Source organism: Myotis yumanensis, unplaced genomic scaffold (assembly GCF_028538775.1).
Source record: "Myotis yumanensis isolate MYYU_CA2020_CCGP unplaced genomic scaffold, mMyoYum1.0.hap1 SCAF_14, whole genome shotgun sequence".
In the NCBI taxonomy this organism is placed as follows: Eukaryota; Metazoa; Chordata; class Mammalia; order Chiroptera; family Vespertilionidae; genus Myotis; species Myotis yumanensis.
The window spans coordinates 26,929,063-26,955,736 of NW_027223765.1; the positions used below are offsets into that span (position 1 = coordinate 26,929,063).

A 26,674-nucleotide genomic window follows, 5' to 3' on the forward strand; every position below is an offset into this window, starting at 1 on the left:
GGTGGACCAAAGGAAACTGTGAAAAAAAAGTCCCAAAGGGCAGAGTGTAGGGCTGAAGTGAGGGACAATAATCACCTGACCAGAGCAGCTGGAAAGAACATGGACAGAAAGGGGGAAAGGTTCAAGGAACACGGGAGATACACCGCTGCATAAAGCAGGGCTTTGACAGCCAACCCCTGCAGCTGGGGATGTCTTCAGTCAGCAACTGGGAATCCCGGAGGCGGGAAACGAGAATCGTGTCTTGGAAAAATAAAACTGTCTATCACTCCTTCTTGACCTCTCACCCTATCCTGGTGGTAATGTCTTCCTTGACATCTCTGACTCACCCAGGCTAGGACCAGCACCTTTTGTATCCCACACTATAATTCACATACCATAATCATCAACTTCATAAAACTTCATAATTATGGGTTCATGTCAAAGATTAAATACCTGAAGCTAAGGGGTATATCATTAATTTTATTATTCCCAGCACTTAGCATATATAACCTAGTTCAGTGGTCGGCAAACTGCGGCTCGCAAGCCACATGCGGCTCTTTGGCCCCTTGAGTGTGGCTCTTCCACAAAATACCACGTGCGGGCGCGCATGAACAGTGTGATTGAAACTTCATGGCCCATGCACAGAAGTCGGTATTTTGTGGAAGAGCCACACTCAAGGGGCCAAAGAGCCGCGTGTGGCTCTCGAGCCACAGTTTGCCGACCACGGACCTAGTTTATCTCAAAGGTTACACGTTAAAATCATCCAGAAGCTTTAAGAAAAAAAAATGATGCCCAAACACCGCCTCAGACCAATTATGTCAGACTCTCTGGAAGGTGGGACCCAAGGACTGGTATGTTTTAAAAGTTTATCCATGATTCTAACGTGCAACCAGGTTGAGAACCAATGGTTTAAATTATAGCAGATTCTCAACAAATGTTTACAGGGGCTCGGCCGGAATGGTTCAGTGGTTGAGCGTCGACCCATGAACCAAAAGGTCACCAGTTTGATTCCGGGTCGGGGCATGTGCCCAGGGTTGTGGGCTCAATCTCCAGTAGGGGACCTGCAGGAGGCAGCTGATTAATGTTTCCCTCTCACCAATGTTTCTATCTCTCTATCCCTTTCTCTCTCTCAAATCAATAAAAACATCTTTTTTTAAAAGAAATGTTACTGGATGGATGGATGGATGGATGGATGGGTAGATGGATGAATGGACAGATGGATAATGATGGAGGAACAAAGCAGGAGGAAGAAACAGGGCTATTTTTAAAAGGTAGCAGGAGTCTGGTGTAGGGTCACATCAAAGTGGTTGAGGTGGAAATTTTGATCTCGACTTCTCTACCAACTAATAAACTGTAATTTCTGACTTCACAAATTAAAAAAAAGATTAGAGAAACACAACGACAGCAATCACAAAGACAGTAATTTTTCCTTTGCTTAGGGACTTGATCATCCTCCCTCCCTCCCTTGCACCACTGTACACCAGAGTGCGTGGGTGTCTGTGGGCTCCCAGGCAAATGCAGATAACTGCTTTTATTTCCTTACTTTCCCAAAATATGTACAATACCTGTCATCCAGTTCAATCCTTTTCATACTATGAAGGTGCAAAACAGCTAATATTATTGCTACGAGAAATATTACTGCACAGCAAACCCCTACGCTGATATAAAACACACGCGTAGAAGTGGTGGGAGCTGCATGTACAGGATCATCTGAAATAAAAATGAAAAGCACATCAAGCTTTTTAAACAAATTCACCAATTGCTTTGTGACCCAATATGCACTATAAGAATCCTGTTCTTTGTAAAAAAAGATTTTCATTTCATGTGTCCATTCTCTGATAAGATCAGTTACCGGTAGTGTGTTGATGTAAGCTCACACAATTTTTTAAATGTTTTGTTGTAGCTTTTCAGAAAAATTTTTAAATAGAACTTTTGGTTAATGAGTATAAAAGTCACAGTGGCTCCATATAATAAACCACCTGCAGTGATGGAAATGTCCTATGTGAGCCGGCCAATACAGCAGCCACTGGCCACCTGTGGCTACTAAGCACTTGAAACATAGCTAGTGCAACTGAGAAACTGAAGAATTACTTTTATTGCATTATAATTAAAGTTAAATAACTGCATATGGTTAGGAGTTATCATATTGGACAGCACAGATCTCTAGATCCTCATACTTCCTCAGCAGTGATGCTGAAGTAGGCAGATCAGCCAACCACCCTGCTCCCAGGACAAGGAATATACAACACAGCAACCCATATGTTTAAAAACAACAACAATAAGCATTTAACTTTTTTCTCTTTTGAGAGCAACAAATTATTTTGCTTATCTGTTTTTAAAGATAAAAGCAGAAAAACAAGACTAATCATGAAATAAAATAATATTTCGCGTTATATTATTCAAAAGGGAGAGAGAAAGGAAGGAAGCCTCGGCAATAGAGAAAATAACTCAGAAGACAGACATACACACAGAAGCAAACTGAGAAAGAGACAAAGAAAAATGAGGAACAGAGTGGAAGACAGAGAACAGAACTGGTGTGATTGGAGATTTAAGTAAGTTTTGATGAGTACTTCATCAAAGTAATTCTACTGAATAAAGCCTGAGGAATTTGGGTTTTATCCCAAGTGAGATGGGAAATCATTGCAAGGTTCAAGCAAAAGAATGACACACATTATCACAGTTGAAGAAAAAACAAAGACGACTGACTGCACGCTGTGTAGAGACTGCTGTGGGGGCAGCAGAGCAGATGCACGGAGAGAGTGAGAGGTCCAAGAAAGAGACAGCAGAGGCTGGAGCAAGAGTGTGGAGTGGAGAGAGAAGTGAATGGATTGGGAAGCAGATTAACAGGCCTTGCTCGTGGATTATACTGAAGTAGAAAGAAAAAGAGGAATTAAAGCTTTGGCTTAAAGAATCAGGTAGAGAGTGGCACCTCTACAAAGACAAGGAGGAAGCAGGCCAGGGGAGAAGAACCCAGAGCTTTGTTCTGTCCGAGAATACTTCGTGCGCCTCTATGTGACGTTGTCAAGTGTGGGGATAAGTTAGGCCAAAAGATACAAGTTAGAGCTTTCAAGCCCATGGGGAAAACATTGCTTTCTAAAACTTACACTTGGAGTCCACAAACAATAAATCCGAACAGATTAATGCAAAGAGACCAAATGGCTTCTTGGTCCTCCAGACCTGACTGCACAAGTACAATCTAGTTATCTTTTAAGGTACTGCTATTAAAACTACCTCAGGGAGAGTAGGTCTCAATGATGCGTCCATGTCAGAAAAGGAAAATGGAAGTCTAAGTTACTATCTAAATACAACCATTACCATAAAAACAAAAAAATTACTTTGAGTTTCTGCTCTGTAGGTTTAAATAACATAGCATCTGTCTTTAAGCTGATACTTTCACCTGGAAGAAATTAGCTGAGGGTTAGGTCCAGGTCACAAATCAGATTTTCTAACCTGCTAAAGAGATGAAGATCTTACATGTATTTCACCTTCACACTTTAATAATTATAACCATCTGCAATGTGATATGAATTCTTGCTTAAAAGTTTTTCTAGATCACTTGTTATGAAATATATTAGAGGCCCGATGCACGAATTTGTGCACCAGTGGGTTCCCTCGGCCTGGCCTGCGGGATCAGGCCAAAACCAGCTCTCCGACATCCCCAGAGGGGGCTTGGATTTCGAGAAGGCGCAGGCCAGGCTGAGGGACCCCACCGGTGCACGTTCAGGGATGCAGGAGGTTGGTCTGCCAGGGAGGGACCGTGGGAGGGCTCCAGGGCATGTCCAGCCCGTCTCCCTCAGTCCTGATCAGCTGGACCTCAGCAGCAAGCTAACCTACCAGTCGGAGCATCTGCCCCTTGGTGGTCAGTGCAACTGGTCGACTAGTCGACTGCCCCCTGGTGGTCTGTGCACATCATAGCGAGCGGTTGAGTGGCCTTAGCATATCATTAGTATATTACACTTTGATTGAACAGCCGACCGACAACTGGACACTTAGCATATTAGGCTTTTATTATATCGGATATGAATTTTACCTCTGGAAATGTGTAGTATTCTAGTAATTTCATCTGAATATACCAATCTACAAAACAGCAAATTAAACAGCATGGTGTTTATCTTTTGACAAACTGGAAACCTCAAGGCCTCCAAGCTTCATGTAATCATGTTCATTTCCAATCACCATTTTTCATTCCTAATGAAGGAGAAGGATAATACAGAAACACTTACAAATAGTTCTGCTAGTGTTTTTGTCCAATGCTGAAGTTTTTACTTCTTCAAGTTCTGAATTAAAAAGGAGATAGAAAATGCTTTAGAAATTATTTTCTGTGAAAATCCTTAAATATTATAATTACATTTTCTAAATTTTCTCTAACATAGTTTTATGTTATAGCAGAACACTGCCTGAACTAAGATATTTGTTGCAAACATAATACTAAGATATTGTTTCTAACCTGCTAAAGAGATGAAGATCTTACACGTATTTCATATTCACACTTTAATTATAACCATTTGAAATGTAATATGAATTCTTGCTTAAAAGTTGCTTAAAACATAATAAATGATAGATTATTATTCTGATAATCATCACTATAATCATCATTAACCAAAGAGTGATCCTTATAGATAGATGCTCAATGAAAAGGGGTTTCTGTGCCCAGCTGGTGTAGCTCAGTGGCTGAGTGTTGACCCATGAACAAGGAGGACATGGTTCAATTCCCAGTCAGGGCACATACCTGGGTTGCAGGCTATATTCCCAGTAAGGGGCACGCAGGAGACAGCTGATCAACGATTCTCTCTCAGCATTGATGTTTCTATCTCTCTCTCTCTCCCTCTCCCTTCCTCTCTCTAAAATCAATAATATATTTTTTAAAAATGATAAAATAAATGGGTTTAATGCTGTAAAGTACTTGGAACATTATAAGCATAATAATTTGAGTAACAAATTATTCAAAAGCAAAATCACCTAATATTTACCCACAAATGGTATTCTAAGCTTTAGGCTAGATTCGATTTAAAACAAACAATACACACCTCTGAAACAGGTTATTATGCCCAATTTTTAGATTAAAAAACCTCTGAGATTTGGATTAAGTAATTTGTCCCAACCTTCTGCCAAGAGCAGAGCCATAATTCTAACCCCGGTCTCTCTGACCTCAGGCAATGCTTCTGTACAGTAGTAACTTTATAAGAGAAATACAATAAATACTCCTTTACTGGGGCCCCTGTCAGAATCACCTGATTTCTTTAAGTCTTTAATTACTACAGTGCTATTTCGCATTCCTAATATAAGATTCCCTCGCAATTCTGGCAAAAGATTTTGAGAAAGCAGGAGCTGTGGGGGGCCTGGTTCCTGGCTAGAAGATGACCTGGCGATTACCTTGGAATTTCATTTGGCAGTGTTCTTCCTTTCCTCATTTACAATTATAATAGAGATTTGGTTACAAATCTGTAAAAAACACTACAAAATCTATTTTTGACCTTCTTACAATCTATATAGAATACATAAATTGGTAAATAAATTCCTTACTTTTGTAGCACATTTTCCTTCGCTTAAAATTTAAGACTGTAAAGTTTTTTGAAGAGGTTACTGTCAAGTTGAGCTGCATTAGAATCATAACCTCAGAATCTACTTTGCCAGTACAGGAAAGCTCAACCCGGAACACTGTTTAAAAAAAGAAAAAGAAAACTTATTTTAATTTTCTAAAATTCAACACTAAAGCCCATCAAATATCTTTAAATTATTTGATTTTTGTTTTAATAAAACTAAAAATACATAAAATTTTAAGTAGAAACTTTCAGAAGACTTATCTTCAGGCTACACAGCTTGAGACATTATTTCATTTATTACAAACGTAAAAGTTAGTGTTAAAGAACAAACCAAGAAATAAGTGGAGAGATAATTATTTCCAACTTTTGCTCATGATATTAATATCACTTTGTCTCATATGTTCGCTTACTGCAGCGGTTCTCAACCTGTGGGTCGCGACCCCTCTGGGGGTCAAACGACCCTTACACAGGGGTCGCCTAAGACCATCGGAAAACACATATATAATTACATATTGTTTTTGTGATTAATCACTATGCTTTAACTATGTTCAATTTGTAACAATGAAATTGGGGGTCACCACAACATGAGGAACTGTATTAAAGGGTCACGGCATTAGGAAGGTTGAGAACCACTGTCTTACTGTGATATAGTTAAGCTACAGAAACATAAAGCAAACACTGCCACCTTACCAGCCACGTCGACTATAATAAACATTACTTGATAAAAAGGAAAGACAATTCACCACCTGAATTCATTATGTACTGCTCTTAATGAAGAGATTAAATATAAAACTGTGTGGCATGACCAGTATGGTCCGTGGTTGAGTATCAACCCATGAACTAGGAGGTCACGGTTCAATTCCCAGTCAGGGAACATGTCTGGGTTGCAGGCTCGATCCCAAGTGAGGGGCATGCAGGAGGCAGCCAATCAATGATTCTCTCATCACTGATGTTTCTCTCTCTCTCTCTCCCTCTCCCATTCTCTCTCTGAAATCAATCAAAATATATAACAGTGAATAAGACTGCCAAGAAGACTTCCTCAACACCACTGTGGCTTATACTTCCAAGTTTCAATAATTTCCATTTTCTTAAAATTTCACAGCTTCAGGAACCTTTCTCAAAAGGATGGTCCAAAAGTAATTAAATGGATGTAAATATGACACTTCAATAATTTACTCAGACAAGCCCCGAGTGCCTATCCCAGGCCAGATGTTATGCTAGGTGCCAAGGATAGAGAGTTGAAAAAGACAGCACCTGCCCTTTGGGTGGTCACAGGCTAGCAGGGAGAGAACAAAAACAAAGAATTACAAGATAATGTCTATCTGTTCAAAAATAGTGAAATAAAGCTTCTATGGGGAAGCAAGAACAGAAGAAAGGGTTAACAATTGGAGGGAGAGGAGGAGGCAGGAAAAGAACAGTGCAGATTTTGAGACTTGTAGACTATTACATGTGAGTGGGAGTTCACAAGAGGAAAAGATGGTTCCAAATACAGAGACCAGCACATGCAAAGGTGTGGATATCAGAACTGCATGGATTTGGAGCTGCTGGAACACTGGGGCAAGTGCAGCAACAAGGCCAGACAGCAAGGGGCAGACGGTCAACCTACAGCATGCTGGGTAGAGCGTCTGGGATGCATTCAGTTGATGGAGGTGGGGGACACGGTGTGGGAATTACTCCCAGAGGAGCAAGACCAAACACGGGGACCCACACAGAGGCCAATGCCAGCAATGCAGAAAAGGAGGTAAGGAAGAGCTGAGCACAGACAGTTCTGGAGGCGATGGAAAAGAGGGAATGGTTTAAAAGACAGTACAAATCATCAATATTTATAAAAATTACTTTTCAAAGTACTTGTATATCTTATGCCTATCAAGTAAGATGCACCACACAGCAGTAAGGAATAGAAATTGTTCTTTTTGGGGTAGGGGAGACACAGTTGTAATCAGTGGGGTAAACACTGTCTTTGAGACTCACCTGATAAAGTGCGTGGAACTTCCCCCTGAGCAGAAATGTTGACCTGGGGCATGTCCATTGCCACAAAGTTGTCTACTTGGAATCCCAGCTTATATTCAACCTGTAAAATGGAGAAATAAACAAACTGGACCTGTGATAACAGAAGGGACACTGATAACCTGACTTCACTGATTTGGCTCATTAATGAATACGTGCGCCTTTCATGTGTACAATCTAGCTATAAACAATGCAAATAGAAACAGTCCTAGGAATTTTCAACTGGACACAAATTCAGCCCAGTAAGCCACTGTCTACTTCCTATCCACCACATTCCTGTAAATCTGCCATGTAGATTTCAGAAATTCTGCTGAGAACTACACAGCCATTGAAAAGGAAGCCCTGGAGAGCCCCTGAGATGTGTAATTCACAGACCAAGATTAGCCCAGCAATGCCTTCTCTGGCTGATAAAAGCCAAGCTCTGATGGGCTACATGTGGCTGGCAGACCCACTCCCACAAGCAGATTCCAAGGCTGGAATTTCTAATAGAATATCTAAGCCACAGTCTCTAGTCCAACTTTCACCATTAAGCAAATTCATGGTTGGATGTCCATCTAACTTCTGAATCTGTTTCTCAAGTGAGTCAGAATCCAAAAGGGAAAAGAGGTGATTAAGAAGTTATCTCTGGAATACCAATATTTATCTATCAAATACCTGCCCTACACAGTTTGACTTAAAAGAACCAACCAGCATCAATGTATAAATAGTCTTGCTGCTTAGAAAGATGTTCATGGAAGAAACAGCTCAAACCGCAAAGCAATAGTTGAAATTCAGAATGGCTGCCACCTTCAATAAGGCCATATATCTCTCATTAGTCTTTGTTCTGCCCATGGGACCTTTTTCTCCTTTTTAAATCCTCATTCAAGGACATTTTTTTCATTGAATCCAGAGAGAGAGGAAAGGAGAGAGAGAGAGACAGAGAGAGAGAGAGAGAGAGAGAGAGAGAACACCATCAATTGGCTGTTTCCCATTGAGGTTCGAACCTGTAACCTCAGTATGTGCCCCAACTGGGAATCGACCTCACGATCCTTTGGTGTGTGGGACAATGCCCTCACCATGAGCCACACTGGCCAGGGCCCATGGAGTCTTGATAAGACTATTAGTAGTACCTGCTCCCATTCAGGGGTCACAAGAGCAGCTTTGGTGGAAGGCTAGGATAGATGGAAGCCAAGGGGCAGTAGGTTGGGAAAAGAGTAGCAGGAAAGAGGTTCAAGAACCCATTCTTTAAAAAAAAATTTAAATTTTCAATTATAGTTAACATACAATATTATATTCACTTCAGGTGTATAACATAGTGATTAGACATTTATGTAACTTACAAAGTGGTCACCCCAATAAGTCTAGTACCCATCTGACATGATGCATAGTTATTATGATATTAATGACTACATTCCCTATACTGTACTTTATCATTGGCAATTTGCAAATCTTCTTTAAGAAACAATGAGGAAGAATTGGAACCAGGCAGTAGCTGGGAGGGGGGGCGGGGGCGGGGTGGAATCCCAAAGCTTTTTTGTCTTCTTTTATCAATGGGAGGTATTCCCAATGTATATGCTAATGAAAAAAGCCAATGAAATGGGACATCATAAAATGAAAGGAAACTGGGAAAAAGGATCATCCCATATGTAAGACAGGGGTGGGGAACCTTTTTCCTGCCAAGGGCCATTTGGATATTTATAACATCATTCAAGAACTATACAAAATTATCAACTTAAAAATTAGCCTGCTATATTTGGTCAAACATTTAATGAACTCACCCCTAATGCCTTGGCAGGCCAGACCAAATGATTTCGTAGACCTTATATGGCCCGCTGGCCGGAAAATGTTCCCCACCCCTGCTATAAGAGAACGGACTGGCCTTTGGTATGGCTCCAGGGAAGGGGGTGTCTACCCATGGATAAGAAAAGGGACTCAATCCAATGAATTTAACTCTCTGGGTTCCTCCTTTCACACTCTATCTGAAAGCCCCTGAATGCTGTAGGGAGATGCCAACGTTAAACTACTGCTTTGCAGTTACAGGAGGTATACAGATTACTGTTAACGGCTGTATTTGATAAGTGCAACTGTTTATAAAGGAAATGTTCTTGCTGCTGCACATCAGTAAGTGACTTAGTGGTACCTTGGCTAGAAAGGGTGCACTCTCACCTTAGCACAAGACAGGGTCACTGCCACCAGGAGGTGCTAGCAGGCTTTTCAACAATTCTCATTCGCTAACAGTGAGAGAATGCACTCATGTATCCCTGTATCCACGCTATCTCTGAACAGGACCATACATGGAGAGCAAGTGCACACATTGGCAGTCAGCAGGAACTGGGTTTGGAACCGTTAGACTATGTGATCCTTAGGAAAATTGTTAACTTTTCCAAGTTTCAGTTGTTGTAAACTGAAGACAAAGGAACCCATTGTGAGGATCAAACAGGGAAACAGGACAATTAACGCAGCACATCTGTCAGTGTGGCACAGGTTCCTCTTGATGTGGCATCAGCAGTTATTCCAGAGTAGCTGCCCTATGGTCCCGCTGCACTTCCCATAAGCACCAACCTACTCCTGACCCTAGAGGTCCTGACAGCCTTCCTGTGCTCTGCCAAGATCACTGCTGCAGCCCTTCTGTTTGGTCCCCCACCCTGAGAACCCCACTATTCTAAACAGCCCTCACACTCTTAGCCTCATCACAAATGTCTTCCCCACCTTGTCCCCCAACCTGGCTTTCCTCAGAAGTCGTGTCCTCCTGTTTATCATTCAGTTCGTACAACACCTGACCCTCAGGGACTAGGCAGTAGGGGCAGCATTCTTTTAGAATCATTAGGTCCTTTCTGGACATCCCTTCCTCATGCAAAACCACCTACACGCTGAAGCTTGCAAGTTCTACTCATAACAGCTCTTCCTCATGCCATCAACATGAACAGACTCAGGTCTTTGCAGAGGCCTTCGCCCTTGGCTCACTGTATCTCCTGCCATCTTCCTGGTGGCTCCAATATTCAATATTCCTACCTACTAAAGAACTTGCTCCATAACCAAACAGTGCAAAAATCCCACTCTATCAAAGATCCCATCACTACCTCTGATTCCTACATAACTAGGTCTTTGTCTCTATTCTAATTCAGCCAACATTTATGAAGCACATTTATAAGCAGGGGCTGTGCTCACAGCTGAGATGTAATAGCCAATTATTTCCCTCCTTCCCAGCCCAGCCAGGGACCTGGTTTCACTTTCCACATCAAAGAAGACAATGTTACTGACACTGTCATATCAACACCGTAGGTTCACTCCCATCCCCCTTAGAGGGCAGCCCCAGCTCCTGATGCCCCTCACTCTACTCCTGCTACCCAGCACTGCCAGAGGCGATCACATCCCAGGGGAGAAGGGTGCTCTCACACAACGTTGACTCCAGGCCCAGGGTAGGCCCTTAATCCTGCTCAGCTATCCTTCCTCATCAACCCTCTCTCCCTAGTTTTCTCATTCCAAACTTTACAGGACCTCATGCTTCACCGCCTGCTGCTCTGCCTGCTTCCTCACTCAACAACGTTCTTTTCTCCTTTGGTGACCACAGAGGAGCCCCCTTTCTGCCTTTCTTTTCAGCACGAGGAGGATCTGTTAGAACACCCATCCTTTGCACCCAGTCCCAAGGAAAGATCTATTCTCCTCTATCTGACAAATGACAAACCCTTCTATCGAGCACTCTAGGTTCCAGCCCATGGTGATCTCATATTACCAACCAGTCTTCCTCACTCTCCTCTATCTTCAATCCTCTCATGTGCCCAATTACCTACTACACATATCTACCTAACAACCTTATAGCCCTCAATGTAACAGATTCGAAGCCAAACTTATGTTTCCCCACACGTACTGTCTCCTTTACTGGAGGACTCAGTTATTATAAGCAGAGGCACAGCTAACCAGGGACCAGAACCCCTAGGGAAGCCGAGAACAGCACACGGGGTCAGGGCCATAACTGCAGTGCCCAGGACAGGAGTGGGGAGAAGGGCAAGAGGCGGGGAAGTGAGCTTGTGAGTGGAGCCGGGTAGAGGAGAAGTGGCACGAGGAGAGGTGGTGAAGGGGCTCAGTAACAGGTTTGAGAAGGACAACCCTGCTACCAGAATCGCAGCCTGGCAGAGGAAGTCTGCAGGTGTGGAAGCCTGCCTTTTGCTGGCTCCCTTTTTGAGGGTCCCTCAAAACATGTGAGGCATTCATTAGGCAGCAGTTCTCTTCTCCCTCTGGAATCTTTAAGATACAAAGTTTAAAACTGCAGTTTCGGGGGTCAGGGAAGAAACTGTCCTCCGTTAAATCCCTTTTCTGTACTTTGGCGTGTACTGATCTATACGGAATCACACTTGCCAATAATCCTTTGAAGAAACTGATCTGCTCTACAGCTAGCATTCATAATCTACGGCAACAAAGGAATTCTGAACAGCAGTTGTTTGTCAGAAAAGAATGAACCAAAAGACTTCAGAAAAGAAACTAGAGAAAATATAAATATTTGAGTAAGCTAAAAAATAAACATTTTTGGCAATCTTCCCTTACTTGGAAATGAATGGCAACTGCAAATAGGCAACCGATGAGTAAAGCCATTTCCTTCTGAAACATAGTACAGATTTAAAGTGAATACACTTGCCCACAGCCTAACAGACTTTTAATTTCTCTGAATTTCTCACAGAAGCCCCACTCTGCTGGGGACACTGCAGACAGCTCCCCGGCGCTGCTGTTGGAACTCTGGACCAGTTCCCTGCAGACCCTCCTGACAATGATGAAAATTTCCTGAAACCAGAGAACAGCTATGGGGTGGGCATGTGTAGGGGAGGTATTCTGCTACCCTTTCATATATTGTTGCATTTCAGCTATCTAAAATATAGACACTTAACAAATGCAGGGTTGTTTTTTTTTCTGGACATAGGAGAATGTTCCGGAATACAGAAGAAACTAATTATTTGTTAAAACAACGCAGTAGCTTTTGCTTTTTTAAAAGTGTGTGGCCTTGTGAAAGAGAAGCAATATCAGAGTTCTCATCCCATCTGGAAATGCAATTAGCCAATGGTATTTATCCACCACTCACTACGGCAATGTGACACATATCGAAAATAAGATACAGCTCCAGCCTCCGAGGAGACCACAGTCTGTTTGGCAAGACAAAACAGAGTTGTGTAAACACTGAAGAACAGCACTATGAGCAAAAGCTTTGATGTGTGAAAATGTAAAAATTTCTACAATGTGAACTGACATACCAACGAGCTCAGGGATCTTTGGAAGCAAATATTGCATCTTCTGGCACAGTCTGAACAGGCAAGAACCAAGAGCTTCTGATCAAGTGTCAGAGCTTGGGAGCCATGGCTCTCCTTCTGAAAGCTCATGACTACATCCCAGGGCCAACATGACCAGGTGAAGAACCTTCTCTATGTCCCTCCTGCCTTCTTGCATGACTTTCCCATTTCAAGTCAACTCTACTTCCTGCTTCCTCCCAAATATGAGTCTTAGTTTCCTCTTATAGTAACTGATCAATAAACCAAAGTACAACCATATAATAGTATCTGATACAGTCATCTAGAGGGGAAAAAAGTTCAACTCGATAAGCAATGAGACACTTTACTGGAATACACTAAAAAATATGCAGTATATTACTTGTTCAAAAATGCGCACACACACACACCTTATCCACACACAGAGCATCTCCAGAAGGGGAGGCTAGAATCAGGGAACAGTGGTTGCCACAGGGAAGGGGACTAGGTGGCTGGATTGCTTGGGATGGTACTAAGAAGGAGTGAGAGACTTATTTTTCACTATATCCCCCTTGTGCCTTTTGAATTTTGTACTATGAGCATATATTGAATATTCAAAAGATTGATTTTGAAAATTAAAAACTTCAATTAACCAACTGTGCTAAAATCGCCAGAGATTATGACCTAAAACTGGAATTATGAGCTCCAATGGTGGTCAAAGCCTGAAACTAGATTCACACACCCCCATTTCTTAGTTTTTTTTATTATAAAATGTTTTACGATACAAGATGATTACTTTTCTCTAAATGCTTATACCTGTTACAGGTGAACTTGTGAAATTAGTTTAGCTATATAGTTAAGCTATGAATTCCATTCATTTATTCACATTTACAGCTTTATTCAGAGTAAAACACCTGAAAAAGCCCATGTGTGCAACTGGTGTCAAATGTACCCAGGCTATGTTTTCATGCTCGTAGAAACAGGAAATTCACAGCTCCTAAAGGAGCACACTGTAATTCTAAAAAGCTCTACTGTTCACAAGTTCCCTGTCTGATGAGCTGTGCCCTGTGGCTTTTACCCCCTGCATCTCTTCTGCAGTCAGTTAAGGAGCACCTGTAACTAAGTACCAGGTGCCACACCAGGCACCGAGGACACAGAGAAATATGAAAGGGATTCCCCCCTGGGGTGCTGAGCTTCGAGGAGGAACGCAGAAAAGAAATCACTACAACACTCTCAGAACATGATGAGGGCTGTGGGGGACAACACTCTTAGAACATGATGAGGGCTGTGGGGGACACACTCTTAGAACATGATGAAGGCTGTGGGAGACAACACTCTTAGAACATGATGAGGGCTGTGGGGGAGGAAACAGCAACGTACTGTGGGGACAGAAAAGGGCACTGACACCGCCAAGGAGAGGTGACACCGAGTCTTATGGTTTTATGAGATAAGTGCGAGTTAATGAGATAAAGAATGAAGAAAGCACATTTCTAGCAGAGCCAATAGCAGCATGTAACAGAGCACAGGCCATTCAAGAAATTGCCAAACAGACAAAATGGCACTAACCAATTAGCTGGAGAGACACAGAAGAGAACGGCAGGGACGAGATCGTGAAGGCTTCCTAACTGGATCCTGGTGACAACGGAGAACCTGGAGCAGCTCTGTGCTGGGTGCACCAAAAGGCCACCCAGAGGCAAGACCATTTACAAGATCATTTGCATATGTAGGTAAGAAATAAATGAGGGTCCAAACTAAGGATGAGGCATCAGGTCCCGACATAGGGAGGAAATTAATTTAAGGTGTAATTATGAGAAAGAAGCAACTAGACTTGAAAGGTCTAAGAGGAGAAGTCTAGGATCCTGTCTGGGCTTCTGGCCTAGCCATGTAACTAGATGGTGACACCCTCCAATAAGTCAGGGAACTTCTGCAGTACCAAGAATGTCCTACCAGCAACGGCAGCCCAAATGTGCACTAATGATAGTATTTAATATCTGCCACAGAAGTAGTTTAGAAATTATGCTGTACACGACAATGTGAAGAAAATGGGTGCACAATAGAGCTATGCAACATGTACCCCAGGCCAACACTGCTTCCCATTCAAACGTGTGTTCACCTGAGCTCCTTCTTCTATCTACACTCCTCTACTCCAAGTTCCTCCCATGACAGGCTCCTAAAAACTCCTCATGCACCCTCTAACAGTGATGTCAGATCCCTGAAACTAATTCCAAATAAAATCATTAGTGTGTGTGTGTGTGTGTGTGTGTGTGTATACACACATATATATATTAATCTCTATTGTTGAAAGTATTAAATATGCCCCCCACCTCCCCCTATTGTTTAATTTAGTTCAATGGTAACTGTGACATCCCACGTTGTCTTTTTAGCTACAGGTCCCCCCATACACTTGCCCAGGAAACATTCTCATAATATATCAGCATTCTTTTTTCCTAAGTGAGCCCAGAAATAGTCCCCTTGCTCAAGGTTAGTAGAGTACCTAGAATAGAATCTCTACTACTTCATTAGATTTGTCTCTATTTTAAAAATCCATCTATTACTTGTTTTTATATTCATCAACATTAAAGGTAGGAAAGGTAACAAATGATTGATTACCTATCAGTTTTTTTTGGAGAACACAGAAGCTTCTCTGCCTGAAAGCTATTCACAGAAACTGGATCTCAGAGTTGCAAGGAAACTTAAAATTCAAGACCCGCCACTCCACTAATGCTTGAATTCCTTCTACAACAGTTCTACCAGGTGGCTGCCCAGTGCAGATCTGACTGCTCTCCGTGACAGCACTGGCTGGAAAGTGAAACCTATTTTTAGCAGATATGCAAAAACTAGTGGTTGAAAGTGTGGTAAGGAATGGGATTTTTAAATACAATTTCAAATTCTCTCTCCACAATTACTTGTCCATCACAAAGAAGAAAACAGCAGTGTGAAAAACCTGGTGAACTGGGTGATCAGAGTTAACAGCACCAGCGATGGAACAAGCTGGCAGTGTGTGCACTGTGAAGAACAGCACTTCTGTGGTGTTTACAGCCAGAGACGTTCCTGAATCGAATCAAGAGGAAACCTCAGACAACTCAAAATGAAGGACTTTCCACAAAATAACTGGCCTGTATGTCTCCAAAGCGTCAAGGTCAAGAAACACAAACAAAGGCCACGGATATATCCAGTTTAAGAGGGGCCTAAAGGGACATCAACCAATTGCATGCATGATCCTAAATCAGGTGAAAAGAGCTATAAAGATTTGGATAACTGACAAAATGTGAGTCCTGTGGTAAAATAATATTAGTGTATCAGTGTTAAGTTTCCTGACAATATTAGTGTATCAGTATTAAGTTTCCTGACTTTGACCATGTTGTGTAAAGACTGTCCTTGTTCTCAGAAAATATACACTGATGTATTTAAGGTTAAAGGGATGTGATGCTTGCAATTCCCTTCCACATAGTCAAGGGGGAAAAAGTGTGGTCATGTGAGAGTGGGGAGAAAGAAAGATAGAATGAATGATAAAATAAGTAAAGGAACAAACCAGTAACAACTAGTGAATCTGGGTAAAGAATATATGAGAATTCTTTTTACTATACTTATAATTTTTCTTTATGTTTGAAATAATCAAAATTAAGTTTACCAGTCCTCTCCAAATAAGGTCACATAATCTTTATGCAAGAATACTGAAAAATGTGTAAGCCGGGTTTCCTTGAAGAATTCAGGTGCACACTCATTGAAACGGACATATTTCAGATTAAAATGTCTCAGGTGAACCTTTTCTGAATTATCAATACCACACCCAGGTTATTATGTACTAAATGTCCTTAATTATTTCACATGAATTTTTCTCTCTTCACCTCTGTTTCTGCATTTATCTACTCCTAAAAAAGAACCCCCATATTAGAATACCCCAAGGCAACAATGCTGGACAGCTGGGGTGCACAGGCAGTAAGGCATACATGTTTTACCCAGGATCCAACTAACAACTTTAACCACGACATTCCTGCAGCTATGTTTTAGTGCATGTATGTGTATGTGTGTACTGTTTCTATAAAGTATGCATGAGTATATATAAGAAGAATATATGCTTATTTTTATAATCATTTTTACCTATACTTACTCACTTTGTAAGGAATGTTGGTTCATTGGTACCATCTTGGGAGAGGGAAGGGAGAAATAAAGTGGCATTGTAAATCAAAATTTTTTAAACATAAACATTTTTGACCTAATCATTTCTTAGTGATAATTTACTATTCAGAAATAATGCCACAAATGCACAAAAATTTCTGAACAAAGATGTTCTTAATGTGTACACATATATACACACATATACACACACACACATTTTTCCTGTTTCTATAGTCATCAATAACAAAGGTAGAAACAGCAACTACCAGTTGTTTTCATCATCCTGTTACCATGGATTCTGCCTGCCAAATGAAGTGAAGGAAACTATTTGTAGGAGTGAAAGGAAGCACTGTTTGAAATAGTAAAATGCTATTAAAAATCCATGTGTCAATGAGGCACTTAAATAACTATAAATCATACTTCCTTACAATATCATATTACAAAGCCACTAAAGAGAATGAGTTAAATCTATAAGTAGAGAAATGGAAAAATGCCAAGATATAGTATTAGGTAGGGGGGAAATACTGTACAACACATGTGTCATAAAATCCCCTTTTTGTTTAAAAAGAGGGGGAAAAAATGAGCCTTGAAGTATACCAAACTATAAACAATTATTACTTCTGGGTACAGATCTACAAAGTTTTAAAAGTTCTTAAAACAATTCTATAATATTTGAATTTTCCCAAAAACCACTATTGCTTTACAAGTAGAAATAAAAATCTATATTAAAGTGGTCAAATTTAAAAGACTGTGCAAAAATACAGAACAGCCACCACTTTACAATACTTAAAAAAACACACACACACACTCCAGCCCAGCTGGCGTGGCTCAGCGGCTGAGCATTGGCCTATGAACCAGGAGGTCAGGGTTTGATTCCCAGTCAGGGTACATGTTCGGCTCAATCCCCAGTGGGGGGTGTGCAGGAAGCAGCTGATCGATGATTCTCTCTCATCATTGATGTTTCGCTCCCTCCCTCCCTCCCTCCCTCCCTCCCTCCCTCCCTCCCCCCCTCCCCCCTTCTCTTTCTCCCTATCCCCTCCTCTCTGAAATCAATAAAACATACATTTTAAAAAAGCACACTCTGACAATAGGTATTCTTATTTGTTTTTGAGTAGCAAAATTATTTTTATTTCCCAAATAAAATCCTACTCAGAAGCCTATTACAAAGCTGAACCCAGGAGGTGGGCTCCACACTGAGCCTCTCACTCTTTGACTTTTGAGAAAACTTGTATTCAAGGAGTCTGGGAAATGTGAATAATTCAGCAAACCAAGCAAGATGTGCCTTAGGGTTAAGGGAGCTTAACCACAGCACACATGGGTGCCTGAAGCAGCTGCACCTCACTTCCACCGTTTCTCCATAGATGGGAGAACTATATCCATTATATCAAACATGTCTAAAACCCCTATCTCACCAATTCCCCCACCCTCGCTCATGTTGCTTCACCGTAACAGCATAGTCATTAGCAGGTGCAAATGCCCCTTCAAACTAGACCTTCATCCCTGCTTGAAAAGCCTGAAGGGATGTAAGTGTTCTGTCATAAGCTAGGCACATAAATGATGGCTACCACATTTTAAAAGACTTGAGGAAGCCTAGAGGAATAGGCTAAAGATTTAAAATAAAAATCTGAAAGGACCCAGTACTGCTACAGCCCTCCACCCACTGACCCTTTGTGCAGATACAGCCCTTGCCTCAGCCCAGGGCCTAGGTGGGGCTAGCTTGGCATCTTTGGTTGACCACGCTCTTACCTTGGACTTTGCATGCCAAGTGAAGTGCAGGAAATTTGTCTCACTGGGTACTAACAGGTTAAAGGATAGAGCGTAGTGACTAACAAGGTCATTTCTCACATAATAAAGTTCTGCATCGAGACCTAGAAAAAAAAATAAAGAAAAAATAATTAAACTCCTAAAAATACTCTCAAAATCATTAACCATCAGTATTTCAAGTACAAATAATAGAGTGAAAATAAAACTGATGAACACACACGTCGCAAATGTCTCCCATGGTGCTGCCTTATGAAGCAGGAAGGACACCGGGCTCCATCAACACCCACAAAGATGAAGAAACGGGTTCCAAACAATTAAGTAGTTACCTGGCTAAACACAGGGTGCTGGAACCAGAACTTGGTAACCAACACTCTTCCTTTTGGACACAGTGCTTCTCAGAGTAACGCCTACAAACACTAGCCCCTTCTCCCCCCAGAACTGATGGGGCTTTAGGAAGAGAGTCAAATGGAAGGAAGAAAGGCACCTGGGTGAGAACACTGGTGTGAGCCAAGGCCTCAAGCCGCCCAGCCAGAGAGGACCTCGGCCTGCAGCCTGCTCCACAGGCATGACGCCTGGTGGCTCTGCAGCACGGACCACAGCACACTCACAACAGTTGTTGCACAAACATACATCCTCCCCCCTACCTGGACTATAAGGTGGAGCAAACCATGTTTCTCCTTGTATTCTCACACAGTTTTCTGCACAAAGTAGATGCTCGACAAATACTTGTTAAACAATGAGTTAGTACTGCAGATAAAGGAGAAATAATCGGGACGCCTGAGAAATGCTGGGGCAGTCACTCAAATTTCACTCATTCCCACACCACCTTCTTAAGCAGGGCCACATCCAACTTCCAACACATACCACGTTCTCCAATTTTGTCATACTCCTTCATCCTTCATGCATTTAATATTTTTCTTTAAAATTGATTCAGTTTTTAAAACAAAAATTTTAAAGGCCTAAGTTCATCACTTTCTTGAATAAAAAATCAGTAATAACTGTGAAAAAAAAACAAGGTAACTGCCAAAAATATCAATTAAAAAATAAAATAATATTACTAAATTCTAGCTAAATACTCGTGTCCATCAAAGAAGTGAGCTTGAGCCCTTACAAAAAGGGGGTGGGGGAGTTAGCAAGTGTTTAAGAGAGGTAAAGAATCAAACAGAGACTTTTCCATGATAATCCAAAATAACTGAAAGAATAAAAGCAGGGAGTAACTTTCTCTCAGTTGATTTATTGTTGTTTAAAGTTGTGTTCAGCTGTCCTTCTAGTAATGCATGACCTATGTATTTCATGCATTGGAGGGGGAAAGATACAGGTAAACCAACTGAAATGTAAATTTCATATTTACTGAGCCTATTCATGGGTCTTACACCTCTAGTATGCAGAGGAGTCAAGATGGGGGTCTCACACCTCCTAAGAGAGGAGACATAGAAACAACTGCTGCAGGCACTGTTCCTATAAAATGAGTTTGTCTCATTTCTGAACTAAATCTAATATAATCATCAATTTGGAAATAAGATTTGAGGCTTCCGTAGGGGAAAGCTGCTGCACTGGCTGTGTAGCACTGTTTTATTCATCCTATAGAGCAGTGGTTCTCAACCTTCTGGTTCCTCATGTTGTGACCCAACCATAAAATTATTTTCATTGCTACTTCATAACTGTAATGTTGCTACTGTTATGAATCGTAGTGTAAATATCTGATATGCAGGATGGTCTTAGGCGACCCCTGTGAAAGGGTCGTTCGACCGCCAAAGGGGTCGCGACCCACAGGTTGAGAACCGCTACTATAGAGGTTACCGAAGGCAATGGGAGAAGGTTCTAGAGGTCTTCAGCAAAAGGCTCTGCCTGCTGGCAGGACAGGAAGTGCCAGCAAACATCTGGAGGGAGGATTGGAGGTGCTACAGAAAGGGAGAAAAGGAGGAGAAAGAGGGTGATAAGATGGGAGAAAGGAGGAAAAGCAACAAGAAAGCTGGGAACAAAGAAAACAGTGCAATCACAATAATTGCAAGTAGCATAAATTGATAGGTTAAAAAAAAGAAGAAAAGCAAAGAAGTAAATGAGGCACTATTAATAAACATGAGACAAACTAGAACTTAAGGTGAAAGACTTTACATTAATAAATCCATTAATATCAAATTTATTAATAAGAAAATTGTCTTATTAATAAAAAACATAAGAAGGTATAATAGTACAACTAACAAAAGAGTTTTAAATAGAGAAAGCAAAAACTGATAGAAAAAAAAAATCAAGAAGAAACAGACAAATAAGTCCACAATAATAGTTGGAAACTAACAGGCTCTCAGAATACAACAGATCAAAACAGATAAAAATTTAGTGTGAATATATGATTTGAACAATACAATGTGGGACAAGAAACAAGGAGGGTTAATGAATTAGACCATACACATTAAAAATGATGGATTCTAACTAGAAATAACACAGGTTACCTTTTCTGATCAAATACCATGATAAAGAAATTAACCGTAAGATAGAATAAAGCCAAAAGATGATTATTTGGGAAGGTCAATTAAATAGTTAAAACCTTTGCAAGACTGATTAAGAAAAAAAAGAGATAATACAAATTACCAATATTAGGAACAAAGAGGGAATATCATTACAAGTCCTATAGATGTTAAAAATATAAAAATATTATAAAGCTTATGACAATAAAGTCAATAACATATAAAATAGAAAAATCTTTGAAAAACAAAATTTACCAGAACTGACAAAGAATTAAAAATCCAAATAATTAAAAACCTTTCCTCAAAGCTCCAGGTCTGGATAAATTCTATCAAACATTTAAAAAAGATATAATACCAATCTGACATAAACTCTTTCAAAAAATAGTTGAAGAAAATGCTTCCTAATTCATTTTATGAAACCAGTATCACACTGATATTAAGACCTAACGAAAACATAAGAAAATTATAGACAGGCATCTCTAATGAACATAGGTACAAACATTCTCCATAAAACATTAGCAAACTGAATCCAGCAATATATATAAAAAGAATAAAACATCATGACCAAGTGTATATGAAAGGTTAACCTTTAAAAATCAACATAATTGATTTATTAAATTCTTATTTCTAAGATCAGAAACTAGGCAAGGATGTCCACTTCATCATTTCTACTCAACCTTGTATTGGAGGTCCTAGCCAATGTATTAAGACAAGACAAAAGCATAAAGTTAAACCATACACCTATTCTATGACCCAGTAGTTCCACTCCTAGGTAGTTATCCAAAAGAAATGAAAACATATGTCCACATAAAATACTTGTACATGAATGTTTACAGCACTTTTATGCAGAATAGCCCAAACTGGAAACAATACAAATGTCCATGTTGGACAACCAATTTTGATATATTTGTACAATGGAGTACTATTCCGCAATAAAAATTAACTATTGAGGCTTTGTAACAAAAGGGGTAAGTCTCAAAGACTGTATGAGTGAAGAAAGAAGCTATACACAAGAGTATATACTATATAATTCTATTTACATAAAGTTCTAGAACAGGCAAAACTAATTGATGCTGATAGAAATCAGATAAGTGTGACTACCTGGGAAGGGGGGTGGGAGGAAGACTGGTGAACTGATTGCAAAGGGGCACCAGGGAACTTTCTGGGATGATGGAAATGCTCTATTTCTAGTTGGGGTAGTGTATGCATTTTCCAAAACTCAAACAGCTATACACATTAAATCTGAGCATTTCATTACATGTAGTAAAGTTTGCCTAAAATTTTTAAGAGAAGGGGGGAAAAAAGAGTCAACAACAGATTTTACCTCTTTGTTCTAATCTTAAAAAGCTTACATACCACAGAATGTTACTAGCACTAAGATAAAAGTTTTAGGAAAACTAATTAACCTCACATAATCAACAACTTCCGAATTTATACTTTAAACATCTTCCACAGAGAAAAAGAACTCTGGTCCTAATAAATAGCATTATAATGTTATTACTGGTAATAATAACAGCAATGTGTAAATATTTAAGTTTCCCAGACACAGTTCAAAGTATCAAGAACATACCTATAGGAGTTCTGTAAATCCAACTGCCTAAAATAGCTAGGTTAAAAAGAGCTGTAAGCATAAAAGAAATAAAGAACAAAAGGAGAACACATCCTCAAGCCAGTCACTCAATCATTTAATAATTTATGGTTTATGTCCTACTTGAAATTCTCTAAATTCTTACCTCTCGTGAAACTGAGGGATACAGCCAATTCCCTTTCCAACATCCTGGGGACATCTGTTCTCCCCAAATTGCTCAAGGTCTCTCCTATTCTATCAACTCAAACTCTGGATAGAAACCATGGTTCCTAACTAGTAAACATTCTTTGGAGCACCTATGAACAACTTCACAACGTTCTAATTGACGGCTCGGCAAAGATTGGAGTCTGTAACTTTCTTAACCTTAAAACCTATCTGGACTTCAACTTTTGCTGGCATGCTTACTACCTGGTCATCCATCCATGATCCCTTCTCGTCAATGACTCTTCTGTATACTGTCATCCCCTAATGCAGGGGTGGGCAAACTTTTTGACTCGAGGGCCACAATGGGTTCTTAAACTGGACCGGAGGGCCGGAACAAAAGCATGGATGGAGTGTTTGTGTGAACTAATATAAATTCAAAGTAAACATCATTACATAAAAGGGTACGGTCTTTTTTTTTTTTTAGTTTTATTCATTTCAAACGGGCCGGATCCAGCCCGTGGGCCGTAGTTTGCCCACGGCTGCCCTAATGCCACTGTGACATCCATAATCACCTCACCTTCTTGAAGCATCACTGGCCCTGTAGAGACCGAAGGACCCATTCTCCTACCCTCAGTGGGCACTGCCCTGGATCCCTATGACCTCTTCAGATGATTATCTGAGCATCCTATTAAAAGTCCTGTTTCCATTTAGGCACATGCCATCAAACTATGCCACCTTCTATCCTCCCATTATCTTAGCTACCTCATTCCCTGAGGACTCTGGAACCAGTTTACTAGTATAAGGTTTCTACACATCCTTCTCCTGTGACTTAATATGACAGACTCCAATGTCCCTGAGACCAACTCACTCTCAACCTGTCCTTCAATGGTCTTTTTATTCTTCAACTCCAACAACTTTTATCCAAACCAAAGCAATCCATTTCTATGAACAGTAACAATATATAAATTGCTCCACCTCCCAAACCTTGAACTGTATATCTCAATAGCTAGTAGCTCTTTAGCTCCTTCCCTTTATTGTTGTTACACTAGCTGTTCTCTAGGCTCATTTCTCCAGTGTCTATAATCCTCTCTTTCTCCCATTCTATTATACCAGTGGTCGGCAAACTGTGGCTCGCCAGCCACATGCAGCTCTTCGGCCCCTTGAGTGTGGCTCTTCCTAAGCCTTAGGAGTACCCTAATGAAGTTAATAACAATGTACCTACCTATATAGTTTAAGTTTAAAAAATTTGGCTCTCAAAAGAAATTTCAATTGTTGTACTGTTGATATTTGGCTCTGTTGACTAATGAGTTTGCCGACCATTGTATTATACCAATTATTTCTCATTTTCTTCTTACCGGCCTCAATACCAATTACTTCAGGTACTTATCAGTACTTTCAACTTTTCCCCACCAGCCTATGTCAGATAAGCATATGCCACCGTAAAAACACCCAATTTTGAACTGACTTGATTCCCCTACTTTGTGTTTTCTCTGGTGGTATAATTGAATACTGCATAATCCTGGATGAAGCCATTCCCACAAATTAGAGTCAGTACAAAACCATAACTACTATCCTCAACAAATAAATTAACATTCATAAGCTGCTGACAGTTTGGAGCCCTGTGACCCACCAAAATATATTGAAAATTTGAAATTCACTGCAACTGAGGTATTGAAATTGTAATGCAATCGCTAAACAAGCTGCTGTTTTCTGACTACAGATTTTGAGGACATTTGTTTTGAAATAAACATTCTTTATTAACTAAGGTAGTTAACTCCTAGTTGGGAAGAGTTTGAATTTTTTCAAAGAAACCATTAAAATGAGATGCAAAGTTTTGCCTATCAAATTAGCAAATATAGTCTGTTCTGTCCTAAGACAGGTTCCTGTAAAAACCAATTGGCTTATAAGTGGTTAGTAAATAAAATAACAATTGCCCATATAACATAGAAATTGTGTGGGCTACCATTTGAATTTTCCCAGGCAAGGGGAACTGGAAACGCTGGTAAAGAAGTACAATATTCAGTGGGAAAGGGAAAGACCCTTACTCGGCTCAGATGCTAGCAGGCAGAAGCCCCCTAGCCCTATTTTAAGAAAACTAAAAATGAGCACCTGAACCCAGAGCTCCCCGCTCAGAGGAGCACTGCCAGCCTGTGCATGGATCCTGGATCCCAGCAAGCTGTACTTCCTCTTGTGCCATCTCTATGGCAGCCCCAGCAGCCTAGAAAGGTACCCTCAGCTGCACTATTCCAAGGCGATGCAAGCCAGCAATTTCCATCCTGTTATCTATTAATATCTTTAACTCTCCTCTGAGGCAGCCTCAGCCACTATAAGTGGTTTGACTGGGCTATCCAAGTTATCTCATAAGGTACCAATTATACTTTTGTTAGTACTTGTTTGAAAATTGCAGAGGTCTTGAGTGGTTTACCCTTAACCTTATTTTTCCCATAAAGTCTGTTGTTTTTAGTGAATAAGTAATCTTAAAGGCGTTTTTTTTTTTAAAGGAATGTATTTGATGTAGTAACAGAAACACTTATATTCTTTAAATATAATATTAAATGTTAGGCAGGGTATGGTAAGTAAGCAATTTGTGAATATATATCAAAGTTCTGTAAATATTTATACTCTTTGATCCAGTGATTCCACTTCTAAAAATCTATCCTAATGAAACCAAATATAGATACAAATTCTTATATAAAAAGGTATTAATCAAAGCAATATTTAAAATTGAAGAAAGAATATATATGACTGGCCTTAGAGCATTGATTAATAAACTATAATGCATCCATAATAGAGAACAATAGTTTTCACGGTTGCTTTTCTTTGGAGGAGAAGAGATGGTACCCCAAGCCGCTATATCCCTTCAATCAAATCCTCCCTGTTCATCTATGTGACATATTGAGCTTCCCCTATAAAGACAGGCTTTAAGGACCAAAAAATACTGAAAAAGACCAGGAAGCCATGAACAGCACTACTGTAATAAATTTTAATGAACTGGGTTTTGCTTAGAGTGTAACATTAAATAAAAACAGGTAAGATATGAACTGCATACAGCAAATTTTTAATATGTCTGACTTAGAATAGTTCTTACACATAACAGGTAATAATAAATATCCAGTGGATTAAAGTTAAAAGCATATGTATATGTACAACGTGTGTGCTCCATTTCTCAAAAAAGAAAGGAAACACCAAAATAATATTAACAGTGGTTAATGATGAGTGGTGAATTATGGGTTACTTTTATTGCATACTTTTGTTTTTTTCTTCTCTTAGCTTTAAGTTAACTGAAAAAAATCGTTTTCAAAAAAGTTTAAAGAAATACACATACAGCTGCAGCAATTAACTAAACAAAAATCCAATTACTGCCTAAAATAATACATAAAGGCCAGTGGGAGCTAGAGAAAGCCCTCAAACAATAAAACACAGTTGAAAAAAAAAATCACACCATTACATTGGTAACGGTAACATCTATGATATATCAAGATTAACACTAGTAATAATAAGTTATTAAAACTTTCCTCTGCCCTGACCGGTTTGGCTCAGTGGATAGAGTGTCGGCCTGCGGACTGAAGGGTCCCAGGTTCAATTCCAGCCAAGGGCATGTACCTTGGTTGCGGGCACATACCCAGTAGGAGGTGTGCAGGAGGCAGCTGATCGATGTTTCTCTCTCATCGATGTTTCTAACTCTCTATCCCTCTCTCTTCCTCTCTGTAAAAAATCAATAAAATATATTAAAAAAAAAAAAAAAACTTTCCTCTGACTTTCCCTTAAAGTACCTAAATATACTAAAAGGTAAAATTTGGCAAAGCACTATGAACTGAAGAGAGAACATGAAAACTCAGAAAGAATTTCCACACT

The 26,674-nt window shown here is 40.1% G+C and overlaps 1 protein-coding gene across 3 annotated transcripts in view; it reads right to left on the reverse strand.

The window, feature by feature from the left end:
* The window catches only part of RYK (receptor like tyrosine kinase), an 84,876-nt gene that overhangs the window by 39,770 nt on the left and 18,432 nt on the right, over nucleotides 1-26,674 (reverse strand). For all 3 annotated transcript variants that reach the window (XM_070433436.1, XM_070433435.1, XM_070433437.1), the window contains exons 2-6: nucleotides 18,605-18,726; nucleotides 7,494-7,593; nucleotides 5,503-5,637; nucleotides 4,203-4,256; nucleotides 1,545-1,689 (exon numbers count right to left, since the gene is read on the reverse strand). In XM_070433436.1, the coding sequence (XP_070289537.1) occupies nucleotides 1,545-1,689; nucleotides 4,203-4,256; nucleotides 5,503-5,637; nucleotides 7,494-7,593; nucleotides 18,605-18,726 (556 nt within the window). The remainder of the gene's footprint in view (nucleotides 1-1,544; nucleotides 1,690-4,202; nucleotides 4,257-5,502; nucleotides 5,638-7,493; nucleotides 7,594-18,604; nucleotides 18,727-26,674) is intronic.